Source organism: Geotrypetes seraphini, chromosome 9 (genome assembly GCF_902459505.1).
Source record: "Geotrypetes seraphini chromosome 9, aGeoSer1.1, whole genome shotgun sequence".
NCBI lineage: Eukaryota > Metazoa > Chordata > Amphibia > Gymnophiona > Dermophiidae > Geotrypetes > Geotrypetes seraphini.
Genome location: NC_047092.1, coordinates 130,777,415 through 130,789,829, shown reverse-complemented (window position 1 = coordinate 130,789,829; position 12,415 = coordinate 130,777,415). Strand labels below are relative to the sequence as shown.

The following is a 12,415-nucleotide window of genomic DNA, read 5'->3' as shown; positions in this document are numbered from 1 at the left end:
AACTGTAACTTTGCTCAGAGGCTTGTAACTCTAAAGAGAGGGAGGAAACCCTCTCTTGAAACAAGAGTTATTATTTCAAATCATAGCAAGGTGTTTTAGTAAAAATGAGTCCAACTCTTGAGGGTAACAAGGCTTGAAAAAATGTTCAATACTTAAATGGAGTATTTTGCAGAATTTTTAAAAGTCCAAAAATAATGATGATTGCATTCAGGAAAATTGTACTTAACTTAAATGCAGAACATACAACTTCCAGGGTCCCTGGAAGTTGTATGTTCTGCATTTAAGTTAAGTACAATTTTCCTGAATGCAATCATCATTATTTTTGGACTTTTAAAAATTCTGCAAAATACTCCATTTAAGTATTGAACATTTTTTCAAGCCTTGTTACCCTCAAGAGTTGGACTCATTTTTACTAAAACACCTTGCTATGATTTGAAATAATAACTCTTGTTTCAAGAGAGGGTTTCCTCCCTCTCTTTAGAGTTACAAGCCTCTGAGCAAAGTTACAGTTTTATGAGTACTTCTCTTGGAGGTTTAATTAGCTCGAGTCAGTTCTCTCCATTGCATACCAATCTAGGGCAAGCAGTGGCTTCCCCCATGTCTTGCTTACAGAACGATGCACAGCCAGACTATTGGAAATTTGTGTATAGATGTTCACATATGTACATAACTAACTATAATACTAGCATTTGTGTGGGTACATGCTGCCTAACTTGGTGGCTCCTTGTAGAACTACTTCCTAACTGCAACAGAAAATGGTCCTGGTGTATTTTTGTTTTTGTGTATTACATTTCTAGAGAAGGCAGTGAGATTTAAAACAAGCTCTTGAAATTGACACTCGTGTAATAAATATAGAACGGCATGTCAGTAGAAAAGGTTGCAGTTGCAGACAGAGAATTGCTGCTGGAAGTATACTTATCTCTTCTTAACGGTAAATTATGTTTATTTTTTTTCTCCTATTTATATTTTATAAGTTTCCCAAAAATCTATGAACTACATAACGTCATAGGAATTACACAAGATCATTTTTCCTGAAAATGTTACAACTTTGCAAAGTCACAGATTCTTTGTTAATTAGCAACACCAAGTCAGCCTGCAATGAGGAACTACTCATCCAGGAAGGAGTCACTTTTTGCATCAACGTCTCCAGGCAGCAGCCTTTCTCCAGTCTTGGGATTGGAACCCTCAGAGTCCCCGTGTTTGACAAGCCATCTGAGAACCTGTACGCTTATTTTGACCAATGTGCTGAAGTAATAGAAGACATAGTACAAAAGGATGGGAAATGCTTGGTTTACTGTAAAAATGGCCGTAGTAGATCTGCTGCAGTTTGCATTGCATACCTAATGAAATACAGACATCTTCAGCTGGAAGGTGCCTTTGAGGTACTGCCTATAGTGTTAAGAAATGAAGCTCTTATACAGAACAATGTGTTTTTGCATCATAGTTCTCTAGATTTACATAGCAACGTGTGTGTTATTTATAAGTAAAAAGGTAGCGGAAATGTCAAGCAGGAAGAAAAGTTTGTTTATTTTTTGTAGAACGATCACACACACTTGTACCCTCTTCTCCCATTTGAAAATTCCAACCCTCTCATCTAGCTCTGTACACTTTTTCCCCTCCCACCTCAGTTATTTAGCTTAGGTCCCCTTTTATCAAGCCGTGTTGAGTTTTTTTTATTGCAGACTGCTGCAGTAAAAGCTCCAATGTTCATAGGAATTCTATGAGCGTCGGAGCTTTTACCACAGCAGTTGGCGATAAAAAACCCTAATGTGGCTTGATAAAAGGGGGCCTTAATTTGAGAATTTGTGATCTCCATTTTCACTCTTTGGAACGCAGAAAGTGGAGTAAAATCCTCTAAGTGACAATTCCAGCTCTTTTCCCGAGTTGCTAAGGCCTAAAACATTGAATATTGACCTCCTAGTAAATAATGATACATTTTTATTGGAACAACATAAAAAGATATTGTAGAATATCAACTTTTAATACTATGAGCCTCTTTTACAAAGTCGCACTAAATCTCTAAGGGCTTCAGGGCCGTTACTGCAGTGGCCCGTGCTAAACGGCTTCGTGAAAGAGGCCCTATAGGTCAGACAATCTTTTCATGCTAGCCTCAAAAAACGTATTATACCCTATTTAGATTCCAGGTTCCTCCAGGACCAATATGGTGATGTGATAGAAATGAATTACTTACCAATATAGATCCTCTAATTATCTCATTCATTTCTAGACTGTAAAGGCTGCAAGACCAATAGTGGAACCTAATGTAGGATTCTGGTCTCAGCTTAAGGCATATGAACAAGATTTACAAAAAGAAGCACTGAACAGGTACATTTCTCAGACTAATGTTTTATGTTTTTAAGTACAAGGTTTCCCACATATAGTCAGGAGTAGAAACAACTACTGTACATGTATGCAGAATATTACAGAATTCTTTGGAAGTTCTGATTCCTTAATAAAAAAAATTACAGAACAAGAGCTCAAATATAACACCCAGTTGGCTAGAGGAATAAACTATAAAATGACTAACCAAGTAGACTATTTAAAGGTATATAAAGTACACTAAAACCATTGAATTGTGTAAATAATAAATCACAAAATTCTTACATTTCTCAAGTTAAATCCCAAACAATGCTCAGTGAAAATCCTCTCTCCATAAAACATAAGATGACTTAATTATCATCATAGCACATTGTTCAAAGCATATGGAAACCTCAAAAGGAAGAAGAGTTATATAAATCAGCTTAATATATTTATGTATTTATTTAAAATATCTATTAACTGCTTGAAGCCTAGGCAGCTTACAATAAAACATCAGTGTCTCTCAAACTGCGTGCTACGGCACAATGGTGTTCCCCAAAGAGATACCAAGTGTGCCACGAGAGATTCCAGAATATTAGCTTATTTTTTTAAAAAATTCCCTTTATAAGTAAACACTAGAATAGATGGCATGTATGCAAGAATCTGTCAATGTTATGAGTGTCTGTGTGCATAAGGATACAACTGCCCAGACAAGCATCATTCTTTGACATGATTGTTCTTGAAAACTTAACAACAAGTACTCTTATTTTTATTTTTTTATGCAGTAGTTATTGTAATTCTTTGCATTTTAACTTAAATTTAAAAATAGGAAAAAAAAAAAAAATTGCAGCAGATTCAAAATGCTGCAGTGAGATTGATATATGGTCTGAAGAGATATGATAGTATTTTTATATTATATAAGAAACTTGATTGGCTGCCTATAGAGAAATATGTGGAGGGGCATAATCGAAAGGAACGTCTAAGTCCGTTTTCTTCTAAGTCGCAAGTCATCCAAAGTAAAAAAACAGCCTAGGATACATTTTCGAAAAATACATCCAAAATTGTTTTTCTTTCGAAAATCGTTTAATTATACGTCCTGCCGATCTGATCGTCCAAGTCGCTAAATCGTCTATCTTTATACCACTTTTTTGTCTAACTTTTCATCCAAGTCAAAAACGCCTAGAACAAGCCCTGGGAGGGACGTGGGAGGGGTCTGCAAAGTGATGGACTGAACACCCAGACATGGCACCTAAATAGTGGGGTACCTTACAGGGTACCCCACTATTTAGGGGCACTGCTGTAAACTTTGCAAAAAGGGTGCCATGTCTTCATCACACTACAGCTCCCTTATAGGTAATGGTGAGGTCCCCCAAACTACCTCCAGAATCCCCTAGACCCACTTATCTACCACCCTACCACCCTAATAGCCCTTATGGCTGCAGGAGCCACTTATATTCCAGTACAAAAGGATTTCTGGGGTGTACAGGGGAGTGCACGTTTCAATATCAATGCAGTGATTACAGGGGCTTATGGGCAGGGATCCTCCTCTCCATGAGTCCCTAACCCACCCCCAAGACGGCATAAGCTGCCTCTGTGCTGGATGACTAGGCTTTCCTATAATATCACATACACAACCTTAGATAGAGGTATTATTCCCGTTTAGGACTTCAGCGGTGCAAGCTGTGAGAGCATTTCATTCACAGAATTGTTTGCACTAAAGTCTTCATCGGTCTTATTTTATATATTTTTTTAAATATTTTTCTTATTTAAATATTTTAATTATAGATAAGTTAGAAAGGTACTCATCTCTTTTAGAAAAGCATAGCAGGGGCTCTTCACCAACATAGGCTATGTTTCGCCCAGGGGGCTTTATCAAAGTATTTTCCCCTTTGTTATGCCGGTTCCATGAATACTGCCGATAGTGTTGGTGAAGAGCCCCTGCTATGCTTTTCTAAAAGATCGCTGGGGGGATGCCAGATCGCAGGGGGTGATGCTCATAAATCAAGTCAAACTCGGTTTCCGAGGTGCCAATTTTGCAAATGTTTTACTTGTCTTGCAAAACACTCGCAAACCGGTGCACTCGTAAACCGAGGTTAGACTGTATTCTTAAATGTTCGATTATGGCAGAAAAATGTCAGTCATAAGCCCACCCTAGTGTCTCCCAGGCCACGCCTCTAACATGCCTTCTTGAGATTTAGATGAACTGCAGAACAGCATAAAAAATCCATCTAGAAAATAGGTTTTGAAAATAGGAATTAGAAGGGTTTGGCAAGAAAAATATCCATCTGCCCCTTTATGTCACTCGTTGGATGTTTTTCTTTTTTGAAAATGAGTTCTTTAAGCTGGCAGGAGCTTCTCCCACCCACGCACAGGATACTTTTTGGCTATTGTTAATGCTGTCGGAAGAGTTGAAGCATTGTATCAGATATTTGGCAAACAAGTGGAATTATCGTTTACAGCATTTTGAAGACTTATGAGACTCCTGAAGCAGGCCATTGGCCGAAACATGTCCATGTTGAGTCATTGAGTTTTTGGAGTAAATAAAGGACATTTAAGAAATAGATTGAGTCCACCAGTCTATATAGGTCATTTCCACTCCTTGCTTTGTGTGTTTGAGTTTGTGGATTTTGGCTCTCCTGTTTTATCCTTTGTCCTCTACATTTGCCATTTATACCAGCTGCTGAGCAAGTATAAATGTCCACTGCTTCAATCTAGATGTGATTCTGCTGGTGTATGCCTATGTGTCTTTAAAAATGAGCTAGAAATAGCCACTTCCTTGCACTCTTAACCTAGGTGACCTGCTATAAAATTAGCCCCTTTGTGGATTTAATAAAATATATGACAGTAAGAATAATATGGGATTAAATTACCATTGTTTACACAAGAACTCACTATGATTAAAGGCTAATACTCCATATAGCAATCCATTACACATGTGTTGTTTTCAAACCTGTCTTCAGGGACTACCTGGCCAGCCAAGTTTTCAGGATATTCACAACAAATATGCATATCATAAATCTGCATTCATTGCCTTCTTAATATGCAAATATCTCACGCATGTTCTTTGTGGATAACCTGATTGGCTAGATAATCTCAGAGCACTGGGTTGAAAACTACCAGCGTAGATAACTTGCACACTGAATGTGTAAAATTTTCCAAAAAGAGAAGAAACAAATGAAACTATTATTACTAGTGAGATACAAGCAGGTAAACTGATACGAAAAGAAATAATTTGTTTAAAACTTCAGAGTATCCCAGTGATGAAGATTTGAAGCAGCATTTGTGAAGATCTCTTGACTGCAGTTTATGCCTAAAATCATTAAGGGGTCCTTTCACTAAAGTGAAGTCAGATCTTAGATGCAAATGTACGAGTTGGTAATTGCAAAGGTTGTGTAGTAACTGCTGGGGGTAAATCCAGAATTCCCCATTTAGTTATTATCAGGACTTGCTATACTGCCTTTAGCTAGCGGTGTAAGATAAAGTGGTTTACCATCTGAACAAAGAGGAAACAAGAACTCCATTAATATACTAGGAAAGCATTCCAAGGTTTAAGCACATCAAAGTAAAATAGTTTGCAGGGAGTGTCAGCCGCTCCCAACTACTCTGGCTAAGGTCAATCACAAGCCTAACGGAAAAGTGAGGTCTTAGCAGCTCTTTGAAATTGTTTCAGGGTTAGCTCTTCTCTAATAGTAAGTGGGAATGAGTTTCAAACAGTGGGAGCCACAAAAAAAAAAAAAAAAAGCTCTGTGTCGAGTATTCTTTGGGCTGAAAGGAGACCTGGTAACACCAGCCAGTGGTTGTTGAGAGATCTGAGTTCGTGAGTAGGTAAATAGGGACTTGTACTTACGTAGAAACCATAAAAGTCAGCAACAGTAGCTTGAATTTAATCCATGAATTTACTGTACAGGTAAATTACCTACTGTGTGTTAATGTGAAGCACCTAATGCCATCTCTTGAGTTGGCATTTAGTGCACCCATGCTAATTGCACATTTGACAGCATATGACAATTTACATATGCTAACTGCAATGTGTAATACATGCCCAATCTCAGTCCATGCCCTGCCTATTCATCAACCCATGCTTTGCTATTAGTGCAGGAGTTTTACCACACTGACTGTTAATACATTGTAGCCATTACCACAGATCTGCGCTGCCCCTAAATTGACTAGGCATCTACTTAAGGTGGCATCAAGAGTGACAGCATGGCAAAGTGAAGTATCACTGTCATGTCGCTCTTTTCCTTGCTTGCTGTTGTTGCCAGTGCTCTAACTCTGTCCATGCCAAAGGGGCAGGTCAAGTGGATTTAGTGCTGGCCCACACTCAAATGCTTCAGACTTGTCCCACTTCAACAGAAAGTCCTGCATTGCAGGGGAAGTGGGACCCAGCAGCACTAGAGCAAAGAGGCCTGTGGTTAAAGGCACTTTGACTATAGAATACCTTTGCAGCTTTGATCCTAGGAGAGCGATAGGGCTAGTGGCTGAATGCTGTTCATGAGGGGGAGAGTAGGGGGCTTTGCTGGACTGTTGGGGGATGGGTAGCAAAGGGAAAGGTAGAGGATGATAGGGGAAAAAGCCTGGAGTTGCTCCTGATTTAGGGGGATGCACAGCTGAATGTACACCTAGGACAACAAGTACTCTTGGGCAGCATGCACTAAAATCCATGTTAACTGCTTAGCACACTTTAGTAAAAGAACCTCTTATTGTTTCAGGTATAAAAGGGGGTCAGCTTAAGTACTTTGAAGCTGAAAGGAAACTTAGGTGAAATACGAGGGTTCTTCAAAAAATTTCCACGCTTTCATATTTTTGCGGGAAATGGTTGGGGTGGGAGAAGTGATGAGGGCGTGTTAGTAGGATGCTGGGAAAAATGCATCCCAAAACAGGGTGATTATGTGGAAAAATTATATAATTTGTTTTTGAGATATATAATAAATACTTAAAAAAAAAAAAAAGTGCGGAAACATTTTGAAGATCCCTTGTAGGTAATTCAGTGGGGCCAGAACATAAAGAATAGAAACATAGATGGCAGTTCTAATATTGTATATTGTGTCATGACATGTGTCGCTCCCGGCATTGAACTTCCAGGTACAAGTGGACTGAGGGCTCCTTTTACTAAGCTGCGATAGCGTTTTTAGCGCTTGCAGGATTTTAGCGCGTGCTAAACCCATGCTACGTGGCTAGAACTAATGCCAGCTCAATACTGGTGTTAAAGTCTAGTGCGCTAAAACCGTCATTGCAGCTTAGTAAAAGGAGCCCTGAATGTTGCCACTAACTGACTAAGATGTGGCTCCACGCGGACTGTTCTAAACTAGCTAACTATGGAATGGTAGTTAACAGAGATACTCAGCAGCACTTCCTGGTTAAGTACCGCTGAATATCAGTGGCTAGTCAGCTCAGCCCAGTTAAACTCCTTTGTGCATTGAGACCACATAATTAAGGCAGATAAATATCATATGGCCTACCTAGTCTGCCCAATGATTTTTAAGCTCTAGAACAGAGCTGCCCAAGTCCGGTCCTCAAGATCTATTGGCAGGCCAGGTTTTTCAGAATATCCATAATGAATATACATGAGAAAGATTTGCCTGCACTGCCTTCTTGGTATGCAAATCTCTCTCATGTATATTCATTGTGGATATCCTGAAAACCTGGCCTGCCAGTAGATCTTAAGGACCATACTTGGGCAGCCCTGCTCTAGAATTTCTTCCTCTTCCTTAGATATCCTTTGTGTTTGAACATCCAAAAATAATTGCCAAAGCTGGAAAGATACTGCATGGGAGGCCAAATAGAATAAAATGGACAAGAGGAGGATAATTTTCAAAGCAATTTACTTGGGTAAAAAGGATTTTACTTGCATTAATTGACTGAAAATTGCCTCCCCTCCATAATGTAGCTAAAAGCTCATGTGTGAAGACACTTCCCTCAGGGGCGTGTTTAGGTCAGGGAAGGAAAATATGCACAGAGATGCCATTTTCAGATCTTCACTGTTACCAGCAATAATATATCTGCAAAGTCCGGCAGATATTCAGCACTACTTAATTGGCCAGAAACGGCACTGAGTGTTTAAATAGCGCATATTCAGTGCAAGATAACTGATTATCTTTGTTGAATATCACAAAATTGGTATAACTGGAACAGTGCTAAAATGGTTCTCTGACTTCCTACAAAACAGAGAATATATCGTTAAAAGAATGAAGAGATCTCCAAACCTTGGAAGGCCTTCTGTGGGGCCTCAAGGTTCTCCACTTTCCCCATCCTGTTTAACCTTTTCATGAGTTCCCTTGGAACCATCAAATTCGATGATGAAAGCATAATGTCCTACGCAGATAACATTCTGCTCCTCATTCCCACAAACAACAACCAGTCAGATGTCACCAACAAAGTATCAACCAACATTGAAAGAATCCAAAATTGTGCAACAATCAACAAGCTAAAACTAAACCAAACCAAAACCAAAATCTTATTCTTCCACACAGCCCAACAGACAGCACCGACAAGCATCACTCTTCAAAGGGGCCACACCCTCACAGTCGATAAAACCTCCAATAGCCTAGACTGCATTCTTGACCCCACACTAACCATAGAAACACAAATCTCTAATATTTGGAAAAAGTCCCTCTTCACCATGAGGCAACTAAGACTCATCAGGCCATACTTTCATCAACATCACTTTGCTCTGATTATACAGTCGATGATCCTAACACATTTGGACTACAGTAACTCTGCCTACATGGGTATCAACAGCGCACTGACCCACAAAATGTAACTCATACAAAACACAGCAGTAAGACTAATTTTCAACCTGAAAAAATACGACTCGATATCAGCCTTCATCAGGCAACTACACTGGCTACCCATCCCATCACAATAAAATTTAAAACTTCATGCATCATATACCAAATAATTCACAGAAACTCAGTTGCTCCACTCATCCAACTCTTCTCAAAAGCATGGTCTACCTCCCACAGAACCCTTAACAGGATACTACTGAACCTCCCTTCAACAAAGAATCTTCAATACAAGCAAATCTTTCACTCTATACTCACCTTCCTTGGAGTGAAAACTTGGAATGACCTAGCTGAAACGACCAACTACACCACATTCTGGAAAAAACTGACAACCAGCCTCTTTGACACTTAAACTTCTCAGATCTTCCCTTGCCCCTTGTTTCCCCATTTTCTCCTTCCCTACTCTCCTCACTCCTCTCTCTTTTCTTTGTAAGTCGCCTTGAGCCTGCTTAGGTATGTGCGACGCAGAAATAGAAGATTAGATTAGATTAGAATATTCACAGTTAGTGGCCAAAGGTTAACCAGCTATATCGCATGAAAACCAGCAATTTTCAGCACTGAGCAGCTAAGTTTAGCAGCCAAATCAGACCACATAAATACCACTCCTATCTTTGGCTGTTATAAATTTAACTGGTCAACGATGAATATTGAATTAGCTGGTTAACATTTTAGTTCCCCACCTCGGATATTCAGTGCTGGTCATTGGAACATGGTCAGCGCTAACTGTGGGAGTTATCCGAGCTGCCTCCCAGTGGCTTTCGAGCCCAGTAAGTACAAGTCACCACATATACTTTTGTACCTGTGGCAAATTTGAAAATTGGTGTAACAATTAAGGGTATATGTAGCCATATTCTCAACTGAGATAATTGGAAAATTGCTATTATTAAAATTGAATGAGCATTGGAGCATTTCCCTTGCCAGCCCATGGTAAAAAGCTCTACAATGGTTTGATAAAAGGGGGCCTAAATATTTGCCCTCCACCATACAGTACTTATGTACCTCAGTTTCATAGGAATCAATGGGACCCCCCCCCCAATAGTCTCATACACGGGAAAAATGCTTTATTACAGTCTGAAAACAAACCGCTACAGCTTTACTATGTTGCAGTGCAGTGTTTCCCAAGTCAGTAAGGAGGGAATGGTCTGCATATATCCTCTATGAGTTTACTGTACAGGCTGGAAGGAAATTGAATTTTTTTCTTAAGGCTAATACGTTATTTTACATTTGGTAGTCTCAGTACCTCAATAAATCTCTTCCTTTATTTGAATGTTTTTCAGACTGACCCAGAATTCATGAGACAGCTATTTCTGGTTTCAAGGTCAGAGTGGAGCACACCACTATATGGACACCAGGATGGGTCTGTCTTCTAGCTTCACCTTCCAGTTTAGAGGAACTCCTAGTTTATATGATTTGTTTGGACTTGGATCTCACTGGTAGTCCTTCTGAACTCCTGATATTGGGCTCCATTCCTGGCTTGGATTTATGGTTCTCCTTGAAATACCATTCTGTGATGTCAGCAGCTCCTCCATTCTAATGTAGCTTCTCAAATCTGTTAGGTTATTTCTGGACCTCACAACCTACTTGTGATTTTTTTCTAGGACCTCACTGCTTCTCTCTACAGCCTCATAACCTAACTGAGCACAGTTGACCTGGGTAGAGTTCATACCTTCCCAAATTCTGCCAGAGATGCCCCATTTCTTCTTTGTACAAACTTTACTTGTATCTCTTCCTACTCTATCTTTAGGGTCTTGATTTTTGCTTTCTCTTTCTGACTTTGCTTGATTATGCTTTCCCAGTCATGACAAAAGCCTCTCTTAATCAAATTATAACTCCTCATCCACAAGACATCAGATAGAATTTCTGACATGCCAATTCCCCTTGGGGCATTAAAGACACCCTTTATTGATCCAATATACCTATCACCTAATCAAGGGGCTCTAGATACCTAATCCATTCATCCTCTTTGGATGTCTTTATATATCTGTTTTAAAAACTTGCTCCCATTTACCACTAAGCAGTGTCTTCAGAAAGAAAGCTGGGGCAGAAGTGATTTTCCTCTTTATTATTGCAAAGATCCAGTAGTGTGATTTCAAGCAATCACACTAATTTCAGGAGGAATAGTCAAAAACTACACATAGCACACAGCTTTGAGATATAAGTTAAAAAGTAGAAAAAACATTTTCTCAGTAACAGCTCCCACTCTCTGGAATGCTTTTCCATCATACCTTCATCATGAAACCTCACTGACTAAATTTAAAACCAGTCTTAAAACTTTTTTATTCAATTATGCAGATGATATTATATCTTAAGGCACTACAATTTTAATTTTATTTAAGAAGTATTTTATTACCAATCCATCCAGATGATAACCCGAAATTGGAAGAATTATGATCGTCTAAATGTCCCTTTCTGGTGGGCAAATCTTTGTTCCAGCTACAGATACGAAAGGATGAATGCCAATAGTTTGGGGCACAGTAATTTATTTAAATTGGTTTGGGGGCCATTGACATCTTATATCTCTTTGCTATAGAAGGTCTTTGATTAGGAGTCAGTTTTTGTTTATTTTCGTACACATCCAGATAGGGGTGGGAGGGGTTATTTCTGTGCTAATTTGATCTTTAAAAATTTACACTTGGTATGGAGGGGAGGATGGAAAGGCATTATTTATTTATTTGAATAGGGTAAAGTTATTGGGAAAATTTATATTTCAGTGTTTTATTGAATAAATATCAGGTGGGTGGGAAAAATGGTTTGGTTAGGTATATTTGAAAGTTGTATGTGCTTTTGTTGATTAATTGTATGTTATATATCTGTATATTGCACTATTGCAGTTTGGAAAATCAATAAAGAATTAAAAAAAGAAGTATTTTATTATCTACCTACCCCTCATTCCTAATGTGATTTTACCCCCTTCTTTCCTATCAAGATATTGTTCAACCAACTTACCTATAGTTATCTTACCCTATTATGAATGTCTATGTAATGTATCCCCCATTTAAAATCATTTCTGTCTCCCCCCCCTCCATTTTGAGTGATATGTCAAAACTTTAATAAACTTGATCGGTCAGTCTTACTCCTGGAACTGAGTAACTTTGCAACTGATCTTCATGCCCCACTGATACTAGTATTTGAAATGGCACCTGATGACCTCATGCACTACTTCGACACTGATAAGAATGTCTTGCAGGGGCAAGTGATGGCAAACTTAAACTTTTACCTTTCTAAACTGCCTTGACTTGCATGTTGGATTAGGTGGTATATCAGATTCATGACAAACAATAAATTGTTGAACATCTGTGTGTCAAAAATCTTTTTTCATATAATTTTGCTATTTT

General features: G+C 38.8%; 1 protein-coding gene across 2 annotated transcripts; it reads left to right on the top strand.

Moving 5' to 3' along the window:
• Nucleotides 1-900: 900 nt before the first annotated feature.
• On the top strand, nucleotides 901-12,277 carry DUSP28 (dual specificity phosphatase 28). 2 transcript variants are annotated; one of them, XM_033959166.1, is made up of 3 exons: nucleotides 901-1,382; nucleotides 2,228-2,325; nucleotides 10,358-12,277. In XM_033959166.1, exons 1-3 carry the CDS (start codon nucleotides 1,038-1,040, stop codon nucleotides 10,374-10,376), a joined length of 462 nt encoding a protein of 153 aa, XP_033815057.1. In that variant the 5' UTR covers nucleotides 901-1,037; the 3' UTR covers nucleotides 10,377-12,277. The 2 variants fall into 2 exon arrangements, with proteins under 2 accessions (XP_033815057.1, XP_033815058.1); XM_033959167.1 differs by lacking the exon at nucleotides 2,228-2,325.
• The last annotated feature ends 138 nt before the right edge of the window (nucleotides 12,278-12,415 follow it).

Excerpts from the sequence above, each read along its gene's own strand:
- DUSP28 (XM_033959166.1), top strand. The coding sequence starts at position 1,038 with ATGTTACAACTTTGCAAAGTCACAGATTCTTTGTTAATTAGCAACACC. Across the intron at positions 1,383-2,227 it reads AGCTGGAAGGTGCCTTTGAG|ACTGTAAAGGCTGCAAGACC; the intron begins GTACTGCCTATA and ends ATTCATTTCTAG.